The sequence below is a fragment of the Chlorocebus sabaeus genome, chromosome 15, assembly GCF_047675955.1.
Source record: "Chlorocebus sabaeus isolate Y175 chromosome 15, mChlSab1.0.hap1, whole genome shotgun sequence".
NCBI classification, from domain to species: Eukaryota; Metazoa; Chordata; class Mammalia; order Primates; family Cercopithecidae; genus Chlorocebus; species Chlorocebus sabaeus.
Window position 1 is genome coordinate 62,499,647 of NC_132918.1, and position 23,876 is coordinate 62,523,522.

Genomic DNA, 23,876 nt, shown 5'->3' on the forward strand with positions numbered 1-23,876 from the left:
TGTTTTAAGAGAAGAGCCTTGTGCATGAATGCAGGAGGGTATCTAGTTGTCAGGTGTAATCTCATGTCTGAATATTCCCTTTGCAGATGATTCAGTCCCTCAAGGCGTTGATTGAAAATGCAGATGCTGTATATGAAAAGATTGTACATTGTCAGAAGGCAGGTAAGTGAAAGTTTGTTTCCTCTCTTTAAAATAAAATTAATAGCATCATATATTTTGCCCCAAAACTATTTCATTTTTTGGATGCTATATCAAGAAAATCAAATAAGAAAATTGTTTGTCTACAGCTAAAGAAAATACCAATTCAGTGGTTCTCAGCCTTAGGTAACAAACTCACCTGAGGGGACCATTCAGAATACATCAACATTGGTCTGAGGTGTGGGGCTGGGAATTAATAACGATTTTAAATTCCCAGGTGTTTCTAATGTACAGCCAAGATTGAGAAACTCTGCACTAATCTCTTCTTCAGTGTTAACTGTGTTGCCAAAGCTCCTGCTGGTCACCCGTGACTCTAGTACACAGTAGAATAGGTAAGGCTTGAGCAGAGGGAGAATGGCTTCTTGTAAAGGAGATGGGTACCAGTTATAACCTCCTGACACTTTTTAACACACTGGCATTTTCAAGTGCTGATAAATTCATTAATGTAACATCCAAATGTTATACCAGATTATAAAATTCTTCTCATGTAAACAGTCATCCAGTTAATTTTAGCTGTGGTAAAACCAAAAAATTCGGTATTCTGCATTGTAATAAAAATACACAAAATGGAGTTATTTTAATTTTCTAATGTTTTGAGTGTTGATTTGGGAGATTCTAATATAAAGAATATTTTCAAGTCATTAAAAAAAAAAAAAATTGTCCTGACTTTCTAAGGCTTTTTGGTTGCTATTCTTTTAAACTAAGAAACTAAATCGCCTACTCTGAAAAAAAAATCCCTTATCTCAGAAATGAACTTGTTTAAAATAGATCAAAGATAAAGATATGTGTGACATTTTTTTCCAGTATCTGTTGAAAGAGTATTCATATTATTGACTAATCAACAAACTCCACAATCCCCATCTTGTTTTACTAATCTTGTCAGCAAATGTTATTAGCAGAATGATCTTTCTATTTCTAGTCCTTTCCAGGCTAACTCTCCCTACAATCTACATTTAAAACAAGTTCTTCAAACACAATTTTTATCATGTCACTATCCTGTGCAAAATCATCCAGTTGCTTAGCAGGGTCTCTGGTAACAAATCTAAACTCCTAACCTCGGCAGGAGGAGTGAGGTCATCTACCAACAAGCCCACCATTTTGCCAATATTATATAAAATTTATTAAATCATCTGTTCATTCATTTAATAGGTGTGTTTTGAACTTCTGTATGCATAAGGTACATGGTAGCCCTTACATACCAAAACATGAAAAACAATGATTGGTTACCTTCTGGAGCCTTCAAATTGAACAGGAGATATGGAAGTAAACACAGTAAATATATTGAATACTTACCGTGTGTTACTCAGGAGTCTCAAGTTGGTGTGTGAGGCACTGGGGAGACATTGGTGTTTGTGTAGAACAGGAGAGGGCCTGAGCTTTCCGGTACTGACCATAATAGCTGTGTGCAGAGAATGTCCGTGGGCAGACCTGATGGGAGGCAGTTGACAGTAGATAAGGGAGGTGCTTCTGGAGAGTGAGGAAGGAAGGGAAGGGACGGTGAGCCATCCACCCTCTGCTTTGGGCTGCCTGTCCCCATTCCCTGTGTTTTTACTTAATCAGATTTTCACATACCACTCATCTGCTGAGACTTCTTTCTCTGTCCTCTCTGCCAATCTGTACTTTCTTCTTTTTCAATTATCTCAACAGTCTTCTAGGAGACCTTTCAAGATTCCAGGATTTATGTTACCTAAAGCATTCTATTGAGCCCTTTAAACCTTTAATTTGCTTCAGTTGGTAGGGCTTCTTCAGTTATTGTGTATTTTATTAATGCATTCCATCTTGTAAACAGGATAATAACCTTCTAAAGCACTAAGATTGTGTATCAAGTTGCTCTCTGTATCTTACGCATGACATCTGTTCTAACATTCTGCGCAGAGTGGTTGCCCAAATATTAACTGACTAAATATGATTTGATTTTAATTATTTGATTCCATTCAATGCATGTATTGCTATGAAAATTGTGACCTTTGTGGAATTTGAAAAAAGAACTGTTTATCAGAAAAAAAAACTATTCAATGATTTGAGTTATTGTCAATTCACTGGTTTATGAAATTTGATAATTTTGTGTATAATGTGGCTTTCTGTTTATGTTTGATTTCAGTAAGAGATTCATGTGCTTGTACTTAAAAAGCTAGAATCTTATCTATTAGGGATTTTGATTAGGTTGGGGGAAGAATAACCACTGTGTAATGGTTCAAGTTGCTCTGGGCTTAAAGATCTTTAGAAGCATGTAAAGATTATCTTTTGGTTTCACAGTTACTGCTGAACGCCTACACAGCCCTTCTGTTATACCAAGTACTTATTTTAGAATCCCTTGATCTTTTGTTTCTCATGTTTACAATTATGGTAAGGACATATAGTCATTAGTCATATGAAGAATTGCTAATTTATATTGGGCTCAAAAGACATTTGCATAAGATCTTACTTTTGATAAGTAATTGTTACTCTGCTTGCCAACAGATAATAGGTCACCAAAGTGCTGCAAGAGAGGATTATTTTCGATGTATTTCAAATGTTAAAGCACAAACATCTATTTTTATTAGTTAAAACCTCATTTAAATAATTGAATGGAAATAAAGAGTCAGACCTCCACCTCCAAACACGTTAAAAAGTGTCCCCAGTTCAGAAGGGTTCAGGCTTCTGGCTGTGAAATCTATTTTTTACATAGGGACATGCGTATGCTGATGTTAGTACTGGGAAGAGGAAGCGTGGCAGGAGAGGAGTGCTGAGAAGTGAAGACCTCCAACCAAGGTAGGCTAGGAACCTATGCATCTCAGTAGTGGAGGACCCAAAGGGACTGCGGAAAGAGCAGTGGGAACAACTCAGAGATGCGCAGTTGGAGGCAGCCTGCCTGCATAGTCCTCTCTGTTAAGAAGAGAATGCGGTAGCAGAGAGAGTTGGGGTAAAAGAGAAATTTTAGTAATAAAACCATGTTGCTAGGATTATAAACGACGCAGTGAAGAGGAAGACATTAATAGATGAGACAGAGGTTCAGGATGAAAGATGTGAGGTCAGGAATGAAGTACAGTCATGAAACACTTGACCTTAGAAAGGGAGAAAGGCTCCTCGTCTGAGATAATACAGAAAGCCGTGACATTTAGAAAAATTCTGAAAAAGAGAGGAGTGTTTTCCATTGATGAGGTAAACAAGGAAGTGGTGTCATAGGAGAACACCAACTTCGGGGGTGAGGAAGTGAAAGCGGGGATTTAAGACAGGGGCAAGAGTATGGGGACTTTGCTCAGAGTCAGAGATCAGCAGTGCCAGCTAAAGGGACTGATTAAATATCAGATCCTGCTGGGGTGATGGGATGCGTGAGTCTGGGCCGCCATGGGAGTGAGAAGTGATGTGGCCGTATAAGAGTGGGTCTCTATAATTCAAACACATGCATACACGTTCTCAAGTAGGGGACTGGTAAGGAACACCAGCAGGAGAGCTGAACAGGAATCTGCAGAGGGAGAAACATCATGAAAGTTCATTTGTTAGAAATGTATAAAAGTTGGGAAAAGATGTGTCAAATTCTTTCAGGGCAAAAGTCTTTTCCACTTTCTAACTCCTGTATCTTTGTCTCTTTCAATGCCAAAACTGTAGCCCATTTTTGAATTATAATTTCCTTTCTAGTTGCTGAATTGGTATGCTTAATAAAGGATAGGAAGATGATCAAGAAGGAAACCCAAACTGCTTTCCCTCAGTGAGCTAGGTGTTTTCTGTCAGGTGATTTTAAATGGAAAATAAATTGTTCTCTGGAGGAGGAAAAAAGCAAATCAATGACATCCTGTTAAAGATGATGAATTAACAAATGCTTTTAATCTCTACTCTAAAACCTCATTAAAATGACAGTAAAGATTTTTTTTTTTTAAAGCCATAAATCCATAAGGACAAAGAAAATGGGAGCAGCAAAATTCTAGAAACTGAGTAACAGCTGAACAAGTGATAATTGGCTTAGCTGCCCACTCAGGAACCTGAATCTAAAGCTGGTTGTGGGGGGCCTGACACAGCCTGACTCACAGGCCAGCCACCAGCTCAGATCTAACCTAGTGACCGGGTACCTCTGGGAACTGGGATAAAGCTATTGGTAAAAGAGAGAAACTGTCTGGAAACTGGATTAATTAACACTTAGATTTCTGTGTCCTGACAGTAGGGAGGTTAAAAATAGCAAAATTCTCATCCTTCATATGGGGAATTTAATAGATGATGCTTGAAAAACAATTCTAAGTAAACAATATAAGCATGTTACTTAGAAATATGAACATAAATACTAAAGAAGGGAAATAATCAGCTAAAGGTGTTGAATGTGACTGCTTCTAGGGACGGAGAATTGTGGACAATTATTTGGTTCTTTATGTACATGCATAATTCTAGTAAAAATAAAAACTAAATTTGAAGAAAAAAAAAGGAAGGAATCAAGGGACAAAAGCTGCCGCAGGAACTGAGGATGTTCCCAAAGATGTGATCCCATACCCACAAGGCCTGGGACAGTGTTAGGTTGCAGAGGGGCAGAGAGCCTGCAAAGGAAGAACCCCTGCTGGCTTCCCTGTATTCATGGGCATGCCCCAGGCAGAGGTGATGCCTGCATGCCTGGGAGGATGAGAGCCTGGTTCCTCTTTGGCAGGAGAATCTGTTCTGTGCACTTTCAGAATGACTGTTAGGAGGGAGGATCAAACTAAATGAAAGATGACCCAGCCCTCCCCAGACCTCTTTAAATGGAAGCTTCTTTGCTAAAAGCTCCATGCATGCATGGCCAGGGTTGCATCATCACTGAGTAAAGTGGGATCAAAGAAGATAACTTTCCTAATAATAAAAGCTTCAATTACCCTTCATTTTAATCAATTTAATGGGAAATTTTCAGTGGATCTTATACATCCCTGCTTTCTTAAATTTGATTTGCCAAAAATAATTTGAACATTTGTTTTGAAGACCCAGGGTCATCTTGAGATGCTGCAGTTTAATGCAGTGATTTCTTGAAGTCTTTAAGTTTGGAGGCCCCTTCACCTGCACACACAGCAGCCTGCCTGCTGTGACTGTTCAGATCTGGACATGGTGTTAATAGTTTAATTCCATCTCCTTTCATTATAAAACTCTCACTTCCTACTACTTTGTACTATATTTCTAATTGTCTGTTTGTATACCGCTCTTTTTTTTCTTTGCTCTTATATTTGCTGCTTCCAGTCTGCTGAGCTGTTGATGTCTCCCCTGTGACCAAGCGATTTATCTTACATAAAAGAGGATGAGGCCCCAACACACTCCTGCATGGGGAAAACTGGCAGAATGTCAGGCCAGACCTACATTACCTGGATTTAATTGCTCAGAGACTTTTTTTTTTTTTCCAAACTCCTCATATCTCAGTGTGCTCCTAGGAGCTGAGGTTATCAGATAAGTAAGCCATCACCATCTGTCACTTGGTTCATGCACATCATCTTGCCCAACATAGTAAAGAAAATCATCTGTGAGATTCATTCTGAAAGCACTTCACAAGTGTTCTGTTTGAAAATACGACTGACCCTTGGACAACACAAGTTTGAACAGCATGGGTCCACATATATGTGAGTTTTTTCGATAAATATACTGAGACATTTTTTGGAGGTTGGCAACAATTTGAAAAAAGACAGATGAACCATGTAGCATGGAAATATCAAAAAATTTAAGAAGATAGGCCACAAATGCATAAAATATATGTAGGTACTAGTCTATTTTATCGTTTACTGCCATAAGATATGCACAAATCTGTTATAAAAAGTTAAAATTTATCAAAACTTATGCACACACTTAAAGCCTATACATGACATCATTCACAATTAAGAAAAATATAAACAAATGTAAGATACACTGTTAACTCATAACTGCTAAAATTAACTGCAAAACATACTTTGCTACTGTAATAATTTCATAGCCACCTCCTGTTGCTGTTGTGGTGAGCTCAAGTGTTGGGAGTATCTGCTTAAAATGCTGTGTGATGCTAATCATCTCTGACTGAGCAGTTTATCATTCCAGTAAATTGCATTCCCAGTAAAAAGTGATCTTTCACAGTTATGGCATATTATTCATCATGTTTAGTGCAATACCATAAACCTCGAGTAACACCATGGGACCTATATGAAGTGCCACTGGTGATACTGTAAGTGCTCCCAACAAGCAGAGAAGAGTCATGACATTTCAAGAAAAAGTTGAATTGCTTAGTATATACCATAGATTGAGGTGTGCAGTTGACTGCCATTTCAGGATAAATGAATCCAGCATAAGGACTGTTCTAAAAAAAAAGAAAAGAAAATTCATGAAGCTATTGTTGCAGCCATACCAGCAGGTATGAAAACCTTGCACTTCTTTTGTAAAGTTTTGTTATCTCACATTGAAAATATAGCTTTTAGATGCGTACAGGATTGCTATACAAAAGGCACACCTATAGACTAATATGATTTAAGAAACAGTGAAGTCATTATATGACAATTGAAAGTAAAGGATCCAAAGCTGGAGAATTTAATGCCAGCAAAGGATGGTTTGATAATTTTAGAAAGAGGTTTGGCTTAAAAAATGTCAAGGTAATAGGTGAAACAGCTTCTGTCAACCAACAGGCAGCAGGCAAGTTCCCAGATGCCATTAAGAAAGTCACTGAGTCAAATTATCCTTGTTAGCAGATGGTATGATCTTACGTTTGGAAAAGCCTAAAGACTCCACCATAAATCTGTTAGAACTGATAAACAAATGCAATAAAGCTGTAGGATACAAAATCAGCATGCAAAAATCAGCAGCATTTCTATATGCCAACAGTGAACAATTTGAAAAGGAAATTTAAAAAGTAATCCCACTTAAATTAGCCCCAAATAAAATTAAATACCTAGGAATTAACTTAAAGAAGTGAAACATCTCTACAATGAAAACTATAAAACACTAATGAAAGAAAGAGGATACACATAAAAAACCGGAAAGATATTCCATGTTCATGGATTGGAAGAATCAATATTGTTAAAATGTCCATACTACCCAAAGCAATATACAGATTCAATATAGTCGCTATCAAAATACCAGTGGCATTCTTTGTGGAAATTGAAAAACAAATCTTAACATTTATATGGAACCCCTAAAGACCCAGAATATTCAAAGCTATCTGGAGCAAAAAGAACAATACTGGAGGAATCATATTATTTGCCTTCAAATAATACTGTAGAGCTATAGTAATCAAAATTGCATGGTACTGGTATAAAAGCAGACACATAGACCAATGGAACAGAATAGAGAATCCAGAAACAAATCCACACATCTACAATGAACTCATTTTCCACAAAGGTGTCAAGATTATACAGTGAGGAAAACACAGTGTCTTCGGTAAATGGTGCAGGGAAAACTGGATATCCATATGCAGAATGAAACTAGACCACTCTCTCTCTCCTTATACAAAAATCAAATCAAAATTTAAATCTATGACATCAAACTGTGAAACTACTACAAGAAAACATTGGGGAAATTTTCCAGGCATTGGATTAGGCAATGATTTCTTGAGTAATACCCCACATGCACAGGTAACCAAAGCAAAAATGAACAAATGGGATCACATCAAGTTAAAAGGCTTCCACACAGTAAAGGAAGGAAACAACAAAATGGAGAGGCAACCCACTGAATGAATGGGACAAGGAATTAATAACCAGATTATATAAGGAGCTCAAACAACTCTGTAGGAAAAAGTGTCTAATAATCCAATTTTAAAATGGGCAAAAAGTTTAATAGGAATTTCTCAAAAGATGACACGCAAATGACAAACAGGCATATGAAAAGGTGCTCAATATCATTGATCCTCAGAGAAATGCAAATCAAAACTAAATGAGATATCATCTCACTGCAGTTAAAATGGCTTTTATCCAAAAGTCAGTCAATAACAAATTCTGGCGAGGCTGTGAAGAAAAGGGAACCCTCATACATTGTTGGTGGGAATGTAAATTAGTACAACCATTATGGAGAGCAGTTTGAAGGTTCCTCAAAGAACTAAAAATAGAGCTACCATACGATCGAGCAATCCCACTGCTGCATGTATACCCAAAAAAGAGGATATCAGTATATCAAATAGATACCTGCACTCCCATGTTTATTGCAGCATTGTTCACACTAGCCAAGATGTGGAAGCAACCTAAGCATCTACCGACAGTTGAGTGGATAAAGAAAATGTGATACTTATACTCAGTGGAGTGCTATTCAGCCATAAAAAAGAATGGGATCCTATCATTTGCAACATGGATGGAACTGGAAAGTCATTATGTTAAGTGAAATAAGCCAAGCACAGAAAGACAAACATCACATGTTCCCAATTATCTGTGGAATCTAAAAATCAAAATAATTGAATTTATGGGGATAGAGAATGGAAAGATGGTTACCCGAGGCTGGGAAAGGCAATGGGAGGTCAGGGTTGGGGAGGTGGGGATGGTTAATGCATACCAAAAAGAAAAAAGTTAGAAAGAATGAGTAAGACCTAGTATTTGATAGCACAACAGGGGTGCTGTAGTCAATAATAATTTTATTGTACATTTTAAAACAATGAAAAGAGTATTTTGGAATTGTTTGTAAAACAAATGATAAATGCTTATTAAGTGGATAGATATCCCATTTTCCATTATTATGCTTTACATGCCTGTATCAAAACATGTCATGTACCCCATAAGTATATATACCTACTATGCACCTATAAAAATTTAAAATAAAAATAAAATTTAAAAAACCATTGAGGAGAAAGGGTATCTGCCTGAACAAGTGTTTAATGCAGCTATACCCTGTTCTGGGGGGAAAAAAAAAACGTCACAGAGGACATTTGTTAGTAAGGAAGAGAAGCAAGCATCGGGATTTAGGGCAGGAAAGGATAGGCTAACTACTGTTTTGTGCAGATACAGTCAGGTTTATGATCAGGACTACCCCCATCTATAAAGCTGCTAATGCCCAAACCTTAAAGGGGAAAGATAAACGCCAGCTGCCAGTCTTTTGGTTGTACAACATGGAGGCCTGAACAACAAGAGCTACTTCTGTATTAGTTTCATTGATGCTTTGTTCCTGAAGTCAGGAAGTACCTTGCCAGTAAGAAAATGCCTTTTAATGTTCTTTTGATATTGGACATGCCCTTGGCCACCCAGAACCCCATGAGGTCAACACTGAAGGCGATGAAATATGGTCTATTTTCCCCCAAGCACAATGTCTCCAAGTCAGCTTGTAGATTAAAGGGTCATAAGTACCTTTAAAGCTCATTACAGAGGATGCTGTATGGAAAGGATTGTTAATGCTGTGGAAGAGAACCCCTGATAGAGAGGACATCATACATGCCTAGAAGGATTCGAAATACTGTTGAAGATACCATTATTGTTACAGAAAAATCCATGAAAGTCATCAAGTCCAAAACAATAAATTCCTACTGGAGAAAACTGTCCAGATGTTCACAGGATTTATAACAGAGCTGCTGAAAGAAATCATGAAAGAGATTGTGGATATGGCAAAAAAAAAAAAAAAAGCTGGGGGTTGAGGGGTTTCAGGTTATGGATTTTGGAGAAAATCAAGAGCTCATGGACACCACACCAGAGGAATTAGCAGAAGATAACTTGACAGAGATGAGTGTTTCCAAACCAGTGCCAGACAATGAGGAAGATGTAGAAGAAGCAGTGCCAGCAAATAAATTGACATCACACAATCTGGCAGAAGCGTTCCTATTATTCAAGACTGCTTTTGACTTCTTTTATGACAAAGATCCTCCTATGATACTGGCACTGAAACTAAAGCAAAAAGTGGAAGAAGGACTGGTACTGTATGGAAGCATTTTTAGAGAAGCGAAAAAGCAAAAAAGACAGAAATTGCAGTGCATTCCTGTAAAGTTACACTGAGTGTGCCTGCCTCTCCTGCCTTTCCTTCTGCCTCCTCTGCCTCTTCTGCCTCTGCCACCTCTGAGACAGCAAGACCAACCCTTTCTCTCCTTCGTTATCCTCAGTATATTCAGCTAGAAGATGATGAGGATGAAGACCTTTATGATGATCCACTTCCACTTGATAAATAGTAAATATGTTTTCTCTTCCTCATGGTTTTCTTAATGTTTTCTTTTCTTTAGCTTACTTTATTTTAAGAATATAGTATATAATACATATAATATACAAAATATGTGTTAATCAACTGTTTATGTTACCAGTAAAGCATCCATCAGGTCCAAAGTAGGCTATTATTAGTAAACTTTTTGGGGAGTCAAAAGTTACATGCAGATTTTTGACTGCATGCAGGGTCAATGCCCCTAATACCCCTGTTGTTGAAAGGTCAATTATATTTGCAAAAGGAAACCCGAGAGCCTTATAACTTTTTGTTTTGTATTAGTCTGTTCTCGTACTGCTATAAAGAAATAGCTGAGACTGGGTAATTTAGAAAGAAATGGGCTCATGGTTAATTGGGTTATGGTTCCACAGGCTGTACAGGAAGCATGATGCTAGTGTCTTCTCAGCTTCTGTGTAGGTCTCAGGAAACTTACAATCATAGTGGAAGGTGAAGGGGAGGCAGGCCTATCTTACATGGCTGGATCAGGAGGGTTGGAGGAGGTGATGCACTCTTTTAAACAACCAGATCTCATGAGAACTCAAAAGGGGGGATGGTGTTGAACCATTGGTGAGAACTCTGCCCCTATGATTCAGTCACCTCCCACCAGGCTCCACCTCTGGCACTGGGGATTATGTTTCAACATTAGATTTGGGTGGGGACACAGATTAAAACCATTTATTCTACTCTGGCCCCTCCCAGATCTCATGTCCTTCTCACATTTCAAAATACATTCATCCCTTCCCGATAATCCCCCAAAGTCTTAACTCATTCCAGCATTAATTCAAAAGTCCAAAGTTTCATCTGAACAAGGCAAGTCCCTTCCACCTATAAACCTGTAAAATCAAAACAAGTTACTTACTTCCAAGTTACAATGGGGATATAGGGATTGAGTAAGTAATCCCATTTCAAAAGGGAGAAATCAGCCAAAAGAAAGGGGCTACAGGGAGCAGTGTCCAGGGGCTGTACAGAGCAGCTGGGCCCTGGACTTGGTCCATGAAACCATTCTTCCTGCCTAGGCCTCAGGTCTGTGATAGGAGAGGCTGCCAGGAAGGTCTCTGAAATACCTTTCAGGCCTTTTCTCCATTGTCCTGGCTATTAGCATTTGCCTTTTATTTATCAAATTTCTGCAACCTGCTTGCATTCCTCTTCTGAAATGGGCTTTTCTTTTCTGCCACATGGCCAGGCTGCACATTTTTCCAACTTTTATGCTGTGTTTCCCTGTTAAATATAAGTTCCAGTTTCAGGTCATTGCTCTGCTTGTGCATGTGAGCAGAGGTTGTTAGAAGCAGCCAGGCTACATCTTGAACACTTTGCTGCTTAGAAATTTCTTCTTCCAGATATCCTAAATCATCACTCTCAAGTTCAGGGTTCCACAGATCCCTAGAGCAGGGACACATTGCAGCCAGACTCTTTGCTAAAGCATAGCAAAAGTGACCTCTACTCCAGTTCCCAATAAGTTCCTCATTTCCATCTGAGACCTCCTAAGCCTGGACTTCATTGTCCATATCACTATCAGTATTTTGGTTGTAACAATTTAACAAGTCTCTAGGAAGTTCCAAACTTTCCCTCATCTTCCTTTCTTTTTCTGAACTCTCCAAACTGTTCCAGCCTTTGCCCATTACCAGTTCCAAAGCTGCTTCCACATCTTCAAGTGTCTTTCCAGCAATGCCCTGCTTCTCAGTATCAGTTTCTGTTTTATGAGGCTTCAGGAAACTTACAATCATGGTGAAAAGCAAAGCGGGAGCAGGTGTCTTCACATGGCCCGAGCAGGAGAAAGAGAGGGGGAGGTGCCACACATTCTTAAACAACCAGATCTCGTGAGAACTTACTCACTGTATACTACCAAGGTGGGACGGTGCTAAACCATTTATGAGAATGCTACCCCCATGATCCAATTACCTCCCACCAGGACCCACCTCCAGTGTTGGGGATTATATTTCAACATGAGATTTGGATGGGGACACAGATCCAAATCCTATCAGTTCTCATTTATGTCAGAATGTTTCTCAGCTCTGTTTTACAAAAGTGAAAGGTTCTTTCCTGGGAATTCAGAGACCCATGTTCTGGTGCCCTCTGTACCATGTCTTGCTGTGTGACTTTAGTTTAGTCACTTGACCCCTCTCTGCCCCATTTTCCTTCTTCTAAGTGGCAGTGGATTATGTGATTCCCTGATGGCCCTATGCCTTCTAAATTACAGTGAACTAAGATCAGTTACATAAACAGTAATTTGAGAATGGCTGGATTACAGTTACTGAAAAAGATTAAACAAGTCATCCCATACAACGTTACAGGACACATAAATTGTAGCCCATCATCATTAGTTTCAAGGAGTAAAGTTAACACTTAACTCTGAAGGTGAAAAGCCAACCTTTCTGAAGATGAGACACAGGAAACCTGCATCAGACTCCTATACCCCATTTGAAATCCACAACATCTTTTCTCTTAAAGACTGGGTATTGAACCACCACATCTTCTTCTAGGCATTTACTAATTAATTAACTAATAATTAGTGAAGTCAAGGGAAGAAAAGAAGTAACAGTGTCCTCAGTGGCCTCTTTCTCATTTTAATTCCCTCACAAGGGACCTTCATCACTGATAAGGGATGGCAGAGGAAATGACCACAAAGACAACAACTAGGCCAACTCATTCAGAGCAAAAACTTCACAATAAGCAACTGGTCTCTAGAAACCCATCTCACCACACCCCAACCATCCCTGTAACCTTCACCCTAATTCTGCTCTAAGATTCCCACATCATCTATTCACAGTCATGCAAAGAAAAGAAAGATTCCCACATCAACTTTCACACTAATGCTATTTTTCATATGTGTGGTCAGAATCTCCCAGGAATGCTTGTTGAAAATGTAGTCTCTTTATATCATTCCTAAAATATTGACCATTTGGGAGTGGGACTCAGGAATTTGCATTGTGGTGAGCACATTCAGGTTTTGAGAACTTCTCTTTTGAGGGTGGAGCAGAGCAGGCCCTCTTCTGAGTTCATGCTCTTTCCCTAAGCCTCTCTCCTCTGTCTCACACCGGGACAGTGTGAGTGACTGCTCTGACTCAGACATGCACCAGCTGTGTGATTGAGGCAGAGCCAAATTATCTTTCTAGAGCAGCATAGAACATGGCTTTCACCAGTGACATTTCCCCTGTGCCACAAATGAAGGGGAGGGAAGTTTGGGGGATACTTGCCTTTCCTGGGGTACCTGTTCTGTGATTAAATCCCAACACTGTGCCCTCTTGTCACATCTTCCTCCCTCCTTCCTTTGTAAACCCGTAGAGTCTCTGAAAGCATCCCCTTGTATTTAAATAGCGACTCCCAGGGTCATCTCAGCAGGTGTTCTGCTGAAGAGGGGTCAGGAGTAACTCTCAGGCTGTTTTTAACTCTGGCACTTGCATAAATGAACCACTTGGTTATGAGAATTCCCATTATAATTGCTTATTAAAACTGAGAAGAACTACAATTCCAGTAAAGTCTACAGACAAAATGAATCACCTTTCTCATACAAATACCAGAAGGTTATGTATACGCACACATATGTGTGTATATTAGGTATCCTTACATTTAATATAAAGTGATTTGGCCCAGATTATCTCTAAGGCTTTTCCAGCTCTCAAATTCTGTGGTCTACAAATACTGTAGTATATTATAAATATATAAGGGATTGTAAAAGGGAATATATAAATAATTGAATAAAAATGAACAAATGCATTCTAAGAATGTTATAATAGTATTTAGAGGTAAACTTTCTTGTAAGAATAAAGAATATAAAGCAACTTTAATTAACCTGTGTTCTTTTATTATAGGTCACTGTATTCTCATTATAGGTCAGTGCCGTGTCAATAACATATTAACATATTAAAGAAAAAACACAGTCATGTGTTTGTGGAATTTGTTTCATGACAAGTTATTATACTAATTACTCATTGGAGATGCAAAAAAGGATGATAATGTTTGTACCATCATGGAAAGTTATAATAAAACACAACCAAGTGAGTGGTATAGATAACAGGTATAAATGAAATTTGAAGAAAGGAGCAGTCTCAGAGTCTTTTGTTGTCAGGAAAGGAGGCCAAGCTTGAACTAGGGGCTTGAGGGAATGCAGGATTTGTGTAAGTTAAGCAGAAGGAACAGGGCATTTTAGATGGGCCAAAGCTTAGCAGACTTTATCATCAAGGTGTATTTTCAGTACACATGAAATATATGGTCCTGGCTGAAGGGAAGTATTTGCTTCAGGAAACAGTAAAAATTAGGGTTGGAAATACAGGCTGGACTCAACGAAGGAAGCCTTTTAATTCAAGTCTAAAACATTTGGGATTGATTTTTTTTAAGCCAACATTTACTAAAGCCTAATTCATGCAACACTAGTCATGTCCCTTGGGCAAAGGACTTCATCATCAGGTTTTTGTAATGCACCTTGTCCCCTTTGGAGATTCTCAGTACACATTATCATGCTAAATATCCTCCAGTTTAACTCAGCATTTCTCAAACTTATTTGGTGATAAAGCCCTTGTCTCAAGGTCTGTCAGTGTCTTAAATACTTCGGGAAACTGTTACAAGCAGTGAGGTCACTAGATAGTTTAGAACTCACTCAGGAACTCAGTGATTGATTCTGTCTCCTGTGCCCTCCGTGTTCATATACTACTCCTAGCAACAGAATGTGGATGCCTGAAGTATTCGTTTAGAAAGAAGTTGGTTGTGAAGGTCTGTTTCAAGTGTGGCACTTATGAGATCACAGCAGGATGGTCAAATGGAAATAGCTAGTAAGTTGTCGAAACAATTAGAGTGAAGCTTCGGATGGAGATCAGGCCTACAGATAGAATTGGCTGTCATCCAAATAGAAGGGCCAATTGAGTGAGTTATCTGTTATGCCCATCACTTGTCTGTGTTCCTCCTACTGGAGTGGAAACTCCTTGAGGGGAAGGGACCTTTGTTTGTTCATAACATTTCCCAAACGCCAAGAACAGTGTCTGGCACAAAGCCAGCACTCAATAAATATCTGTTGAGCTGAATTGAATACAGAATGCTGCGTATTTATTTGTTCAACAAACAAGCTCTTTCTCTCCATCTGACCAGAAGCTGGAGATTCCACAGAAAAACGGGATATGGATCCTCCCCTAAGAAGGCTCCAGGTCGAGTATTGGAGACAGGCATCTAAGCCACTCATAAGTGTGAGTGCAGCCTAGGGTGTAAGTGCAGGAGTGAGTGCACACTGCCCTAGAGCCCTGATCACACAGAGGAGGAGTGGGGAGGTCTGTCTGTGGGGATAGTTGAACCAGACCTTAGGGCAGGAGTTAAGTCAAGAAGGTTATTTGTCTAAGAGCCAAGGCAAGTGGGCACAGACATTCCAGACAGAGAGAAGAGCATATGCAGGGCAATACAGACCATGCCAGCAGCAGCAGTGAGTAACGTGGAATATCACATGGGAAAGACAGGAACAGCAAATGAGGCTGGAGATGGAGGCCAGGAACTAATACATAATACATAATATTAAGAATATTAAGAAGCTTTAACATAATATTGAGCAAACAGACTTAGTGTTAGACTGCATGTAAAAGAATTTTGTATGGCAAAAACCAACATTCTGAAGGTTGTGCTAACAGTACTTATTGATGGATTGAATGTGGCATAGGAGGAGAGAAAGAGATGATTTTTGGCTTCATCTTGAAAGGATGGAGCTGCTATTTACCAGGATGCTGAAGACTGGGGCAGGCCCGGTCTTGAAAGGGAAGATCAGGGGTATGGTTTTGGACAAGTTAAGTTTGATATGCCTAGTTGACCTCCAAGTCTGAAGTTTAGAGAAGTCAAGACTGGAATCAATAAACTTGGGAGCTATCATTGCAAAGGTAATCTTTCAAGCTGGGAGACTGAGCTCATCTAAGAGATGACCGTAGACATAGAAGAGGGATCCCTGGCCCCCAGTGTTTATATGTCAGCAAGATGCAGAAGAACAAACAGGAAGTTAAGGTGTTCAAAACATTTGGGCATCCATCTGGGTTTCAGGTTAAGGTGTGACAGCTAGAGAGGTGGGAGGAGAACACTGATCTTCTGGAAGTCTAGTGAATGAAGTATTTCAAGAAGATACCATTTTTCAGATGTTTGTATTAAAGACCCCAGAATTCCATCACATATAAATCACGATGGATTGGTAAGGATATTGGGGAAGCTGATAACTCAGATTTGGGGGAGGAAGGGCATGTAAATTGTGTGCATGTCCATATCTGGGGAAGCCCATATGGGAGTAAATTTCAGAATTTCAAAGTTTATATACTTTCAACCAATAATTCCATTGTTTCAGAGATTATTCAATAAATATGATCAAATACTTAGGGAAAGCCATATATGCAAAGGTTTTTGTTGTAATATTGAGGACAACTTAAATGCTTACCAGGAGGGCCCTGGGACGTACATTATGATACATTCTTATAATGGAACATTATGCCACTGTATAAAGAATAAAGAATTCAAAAATTAGCTAGCTATGGTGGCACATGCCTTTAGTCCCAGCTACTAGGGAGACTGAGGCACGAGAATCGCTGGAACCTGGGAGGCAGAGGTTGCAGTGAGCCAAGATTGCACCACTGCACTCTAGCCTAGGCGACAGAGCGAGAATCTGTCTCAAAACAAAAAAAAAAAGAATAAAGAAGTATATGTGTGTGTATGTGTGTGTGTACATATATATACACTTGTGTATATATGTGTATATGCATTTCTGTATGTGTGTATATATATTTGTGTGTATATATACATATATATACTTGTCTCCAGACATATGTATACATATATAAGAAAGATCTTATATACATATATAGAGATATAGATAGTTGTAAAAGCAAGAGAAACCGTGTGCGTTATTTGCTAACATTTGCTTTAAAGAGGCAGGGAGAATATGCCATGTGTGCTGTGTGTGCATCTCTCAGGAAGGGTACCTAAGAAGGAATAACAGTGGTTGCCTGAGATGGGGAGGGAAACAAGGAGGCTGGGAGATCGGGAAAGGAAAGACAGTTCCCTGTATATCAGTTTATACTTTTAAAATTGTTAAACCATATGACTACATTATCTGTTGAAAATTAAAATCGAAAGAGGTGTCAAAAAGAAGGAGAAACATGGACAGGCTGCAGTCACGAGGACCTTGTGTGTTACGGTAATCTTGCCAAACTGTGGGAGAGCAGGAAAGCATTGATGTGAAAGTGGCGATCCAAACAAAAATGTTCTAGGTCTAACAGAACTTGTGTGGCGATCCAAACAAAAATGTTGTACATCTAACAGAACTCCTCTATGCATAATTGTGGTGAAGACCTCTTTATTTCTCAGTGAAATGAAGTGAGAAGGGTCTTGCTAAGCACATTATTCTTCTTTTTATCCCAGTCGGGTGAGTCACGTGGTCGTGTGTTTAGAATGGTGGCGTGGTAATTAGATTCCACAAAGGGCTGAAAGTTACGCAACTTCATCTCACCTAGCTCTACCCAGATGGAAAGTGCTGGCAGAAGAAGAAAACCTCCCTCATATAATTCATTCACAAATTGTACTGCTGTGGATTTGGCGTTGCAAGAATCTTGTCATCCATCTGGGTTTCAGGCATATATTTAAGAGACCTGGTTTATCTTTTCCATCTCTTGTGGAACGGGATTTAACAGTTCAAAATCCATCTTAAAATAATTTGGCTTTTGTTAATGCCCAGATTGTTTGGGAAGAAGGCCAAGAAAAGGAGGCTACCAACTGGAACTATCTGAAAAGCTATTAGGCATTTCCACATCTCCACAAGGATTAGGATGTAAACACCCACAGGTCAGCCACACACCCAAACTTCAGACCTCTGGAGTTTTGAGGCAGAGCATATAGTTTACAAAGGCTGTACGTTTAAACAGGTACTATATATAAATTATACATATTCTCATAAAATTATCAGATATCCATATTTTGTTCTCTAAGTAGTGTGATACCATACGTACAAACCATGTTACGTTAAGGTATGTTTAATACTGTTGACATCCACCTCTTGAATGAGGTCCCAAACACACCTGTGTCATATGGTATTCCATCTTTCAGGAAATAATCCACTACACCTAATTTGGGGAATTTGAAATAAATTAAAAATATAAATATGTATTTTGTCACCATTTAAAAGATTTTAGCTTTTGCTTTTAATTTGTTTTTTAATCTACACACAAAAATTTTTGTACTGGTTGTGTTTGTGATAAAAGAGCTTTTTGGGACAGCAAAGTAAATTTTCAGTTGAAAAACTAATCTTTAAGTGTATCCATTTAAGATCAATATGTCTCCTCATGAAGAATTTTTAAAATTATATTTGCTTCTAAAATTTTAGCCATGTGCTACATGCTGTATTTTATTTTCATATCATTTAGATTGGTAGAGAAAATCCCAACCAGAATGTTTGAAAGGTCGTCTGCTTTACGTTTGGCAAGAATAAATGGCATTCATTTCATCGAAAAAGGAGATGATGCCATGTTTCTGACTTGGCCCTCACTTCCTTTCAAAGCAAAAACCTCTTTTTGATATATTTTTATTGTATATATCATATTTTTATTTTTAGGGCTGTTTGGTTTTCATCTAAGTTTGTTATCTGTTATGGGAAGCAGAAAACTTGATAGAAGTGGAAATTTCTCTTCACTATTTCCCAGTATAGTTGTATGCAGTTGTACTAAATGTTCGGAGTTAACTATGCCATCTTGAATATTTTGCACCCATTTATTAATTTTTACAAAACCTGACATTTTATCAGCATTATAATTCGTTTTTTGTCATTAAGCTTTTAAGCCCTTCAGGAAAAAACTATTTAAAATATTTAAATTATAAAATATTTTGAAATAATAATTGGAAAATTATGTGTAATCAACACCTACACATATAAAAAACCTGAGCTGTTTAGATTTTAGAGATAATGCTGAAAGAAGCAATAAATTTCTAAAATGTTTCTTTATATAAAAATTCAATAATATAATTTTGTGTGGCCATACCAATTTTTAAAATTTAACATTATAGCTATAAAGCAAAGGTTACATGATTTGTGCAGTCCTCACCATGAAATGATGGCTTCATTCTGTTCTTTGTTCGCACAGCCTGTATCTTCCATTCCCTTTTGATGAGAACTGAATTAAACTCTCATTGACATCACCTAAGGATTTTCCATGTGTCCTTTCTCTGCTGCTTGATGACCTACTATTTATACCCTTAGTTCCCAAGTTCATTATCACAAAGAAATTGCAGCAGGTTTCCTCATGGTTAACATTCCAGAAGAAAAATAACCCACTGCTTTTCCCTAGGAACAGAAACTTGGGGTCATGGAGTCAAAGGAACCTAATGGTTGGGTCTTTGGCACAGAGCAACTGAGGCTCAAAGACAATCATTTTGTTGAAAGAGCGGCCACACCAGGCCAGCCAGGTCTGTGTATGAGACACTGATCATTTGTTAATCTCTGAACATAATTTACCCCTAAGCATTAATCCGTATTCCTGCATGTTTTATTGGATTCATGTAATATGCTCACAGCCTTCAAACTTTGATGTCTTTAAACACACTGTATATTCTGACTGTTAAATATATCGCACATAGCAATTGTGTCACACTTCCAAAGGACTGTTTACCTAGTTAGTGTTGGTTTTCAATGACGTTTTTTTCCATTTCTTTGGCTAGAATTAACTGTTACCTCTTCTCACTTGGGTGGCAACATGGTTGTAGAATCAAGGAATCCTAGTTCCTTTCTCTCCCTCTTTAATAGCTGCCCCAAAATGTTATGTTTCACTTTTAAAGAAAACATGGACAAGGCCATACTATTTGAGACTTTTATAGTGCCATTTAGTTTAAATTAGACTAGTATATGGGACATTGGCTAATAGAAAAAACACAATTATTTTGTTAAACAGTTAACTTCAAGATAATATGAACAGCTATACACGACTCTAAAATATACAAATTTAGGATGCAAATGTGTTGCTACAGTATTTGGAAGATATTGGAAACATACAGGTAAATGGAACTTGTTTTTGAAAAAAAAAAAAATCCTACTTTTTATCCCCTCATTATTATTGGCCTAGTTTCTATTTGTGAACCTGAAGATTGTTTTCACAGTGGGAATTCTTGTTATCATCACTAAGCAGAGGCAGCAGCAGCAACCTTGACACCATCCCAAATCTGCCTTTCTGTTTATTCTCCCCGGTGTCTGCCTGGTGGCTTTTCATACGTCCAGCAGGCAATGCTCTGGCCACAGAAGCTAACAGCCACACTCTGTAAGAATATTAGGACTCTTTTGGCTTGAATCAACAATTTTAAAACTTCTAAATATGACCTTCTAAATATGCAGATGATCATCACAAAAGAAATTTTCTCAGGATCAATCAAATTCCAATTATTTTTATTAAGTATATAGGTTTTTCTTACCTATAATTCATCAATGAAAAACACTTGTGTCTCTTTCTCTCCCTTCCTTCATTCCTTCCTTCCCTCCCTCCGTCTCCTGTTTCCTTCCTTCCTTCCTTCCCTCCTTCCTTCCTTCCTTCCTTCCTTCCTCCTTCCTTCCCTCCTTCCTTCCTTCTTGTCTTTTAGGATAGACAGTCTTACAGTTCTTAGATTTTCTGAAATACCCCTCTAATAATGACCCTCTGATACCTACTGGACATGGACTTTGCATCTCTCTGTCCCATCTCCCCATCTTCCTAATCGGGTTTTCTTCAAAATGATCCCTAGTCCTCTTGCATGGAAATCTGAAAATGTTTGTGGCTGGGCCCACCGCAGACCTCCTGAATCAGAACCTCCAGGGAGACGCAGGAACCTGCACTTTAAACACAGCTCCAGCGATTCTGTTACTCGTTAAGGTTTGAGATGCACTCTCTGGTCTCCATGTGAGTTCTCTGTGCTGCCTGTGCCCACTATTCTCTGACAAGTTCCCCCAGACCCTCTTCACATGCTCTTTAAATTCTCTGGATTACTGTAATCCACTTTTGCCTGTTCAACTGCAGTCACAGGTTCACACAGCTCCTTGCCCACCCACAGCTTTTCCCAACACTGGGTCATGCTCCATTCGCATCCCCACAGTGGGAGTCCCTCATCTTTTCTCTTCCTGTAATTAAAGTGCAAGGAGTTTTAAAATAAAACAAACTTGACTTCTTGGGGGAGGGGAGAGGAAGTGTGACTTAGTCTTAAGCTTTTTATTTCTCACCTGATTTTCACCAGCTACTTTAAAACTCACTCTAGTCTTTAGACAGAATAGTATGACTTACAGAAGGAGAAGAGATAGTACTCTTCAGCTTTTTAGTAAGAGAAGGACTTTTTCGTTGGGCTAATGTTTCTTTGCTGAAAATATTTTGAAAAATGAAGTGGTTACTTAACTTCTAACCCAAAGAAGTTATTTGTACAGCACTGTTGTTGTAAAGAACTCTGAAGACCTCCTGTGACATGCTAGGAATAGATTTCCTAGTAATTTAGTACTGAGAGAATAATGCAATTTGCATCTTAGATATCTTAATGGATTTGTTTTGTTTTATTTATATAGACTGATCCAGTTCAAATGTATAATCTCATTCTCTGTCTCTCTCTCTTCCCTTCTAACTGGTACCTATGCAATAGCCCTTACAGCGTTCTGCCCACAGAATAATTATTTTACACGTATGACTATATCAGACAAACCAGGATTAAAATCCTTCTTTGCCACTTCCTTAGGAAAGTGCTGTAACCTCTGTCTGCATTTCTTGTGTAGCATATGTGAAGTGCCTGGCAAGTTGCCTTGCGATTCCCTTGGTTGTGTATCCTCAGTCCTTGCCCTGGCCCTCGCATGTCACAGGGAGACAGTGAAAGGTCAAGGTGAGAACCCTTTTCCTAAAAAAATAAAATCAATATATGCTTCAAATTAGTTGATTAGCAAAATCCACTCTGGTGGATTAGCAAAGATCAGTCATTTCTAAGTTAATAACACAGAAATGTTTAAAAGACCAGTCTGACCAACATAGTGAAACCCCATTTCTACTAAAAATACAAAAATTAGCCTCATGTGGTGGCAGGCGCCTGTAATCCCAGCTACTTGGGAGGCTGAGGCAGGAGAATTGCTTGAACCCAGGAGGCAGAGGTGGCAGTGAGTGGAGATCACACCACTGCACCCTCACCTGGGCAACAGAGTGAGACTCTGTTTCAAAATAAAAAATAAAAATACAAAAAAGACTTGTTTAACAGAAACAGATGTATTATGCAGCAACTCAAGTAATTAAATAAATGACAATGGGATTGATAGTCTGAGTTTTTTATTTTTAACTTAGTATTTCCAGTGTTCAATTTATTACCTTTTTGCCTGTTTTTAAAAGAGCTTCACTAATAAAACATTTTGCATGTCCCTGTGAACTTTTATTGGGCTAGAGGTATTTTAAGAGGAGTAAGATAAGAGAGTAAGATAAATGAGTCTCGTCTCATTTTTTTCGTAGACTTGTAAAATATGAGCTTTTTAGATAGCAGCCATGTATGCAGCTACACTTGTTTCTTTAAATGTTTCCCCATTTCTTCCTTATCTGTATCATTTTTTATCCTTTCAACTCTGTTTCGTCTTCAAGTCCCCAGTCCTTCTCAAGGCAGCCTGTTCTGTAAGAGCCTCTGGCCCCTAGGCTCATACTTTCTGAAGTTTCTGAAAGGTGTTTTTTTTTTTTTTTTTGAGACAAGAGTCTCGCTCTGTCGCCCATGCTGGAGTGCCGTGGCACGATCTTGGCTCACTGCAAGCTCCGCCTCCCAGGTTCACACCATTCTCCTGCCTCAGCCTCCCGTGTAGGTGGGATTACAGGCACCTGCCACTACGCCTGGCTAATTTTTGTATTTTTAGTAGAGACAGGGTTTCACCTTGTTAGCCAGAATGGTCTCGATCTCCTGACCTCGTGATCCTCCCACCTCAGCCTCCCAAAGTGCTGGGATTACAGGTGTGAGCCACCGCGCCTGGCCTGAAAGCTGTTTTCTTAAGAGTAGCTGTTTGTCTAAGCTCAGCATTCCCTTCTTCTGCTGTTCCATACTTACATTATGTGAGCTGGAATTAAGCCCAGCATACCAGTTCCTGTCATTGCCTCATTACCTTACAGGTGATCGAATGTTCAGCAAGGCACCATAAACAGTCTGCCTCTAGCATAATGAGGCTTCCATGCAGATACCTTGATGTTAGAAAAATCCCTCACTATTATTGTTACACCTTGTGCCAGTTTTGAAATGCCATAAAAAGCCATTGTGAAGAGCCCACATTCGGTCAAGCAATTGTAATATGTGGTCCTGCTTTAGTTAATATCACTTCCATTTTTCCTCCCAGTTTCTTTTCCCATTCATCTTACAGTCCATGGAGTCATATTTCTTGTTTATAGAGAGCTACCCCCTCCCTCCCACTCTTGTGTCTCTTTCCTTTCCTATAATTCCAGTCATGGATTCCATTCTGCAAACCTCAGTGATACTTGTGAGAATATGGTAGCTTCTGACTGCCAGAAACATAATGAGTATTAATTATTCCTGTTTGGAAATCCAGAACTCTTGAAGTCCAATATTAAAACTTAGAAAAGCCAAGCACATCAGTCTTATCATTAGGGCCCCAGTGGGTGGATCTGAGTCATGCAGCACACTCCAAGGAGTCTCCTAGAGGTGAAGAGTGGGGAAAGTGTGTGTGT

At 38.8% G+C, this 23,876-nt stretch overlaps 1 protein-coding gene across 1 annotated transcript in view; it reads left to right on the plus strand.

Moving 5' to 3' along the window:
* The window catches only part of PLCL2 (phospholipase C like 2), a 200,000-nt gene that overhangs the window by 152,028 nt on the left and 24,096 nt on the right, over nt 1-23,876 (plus strand). The window contains exon 4 of the mRNA XM_008009235.3: nt 87-162. Coding sequence (XP_008007426.1) covers nt 87-162 — 76 coding nt within the window. The remainder of the gene's footprint in view (nt 1-86; nt 163-23,876) is intronic.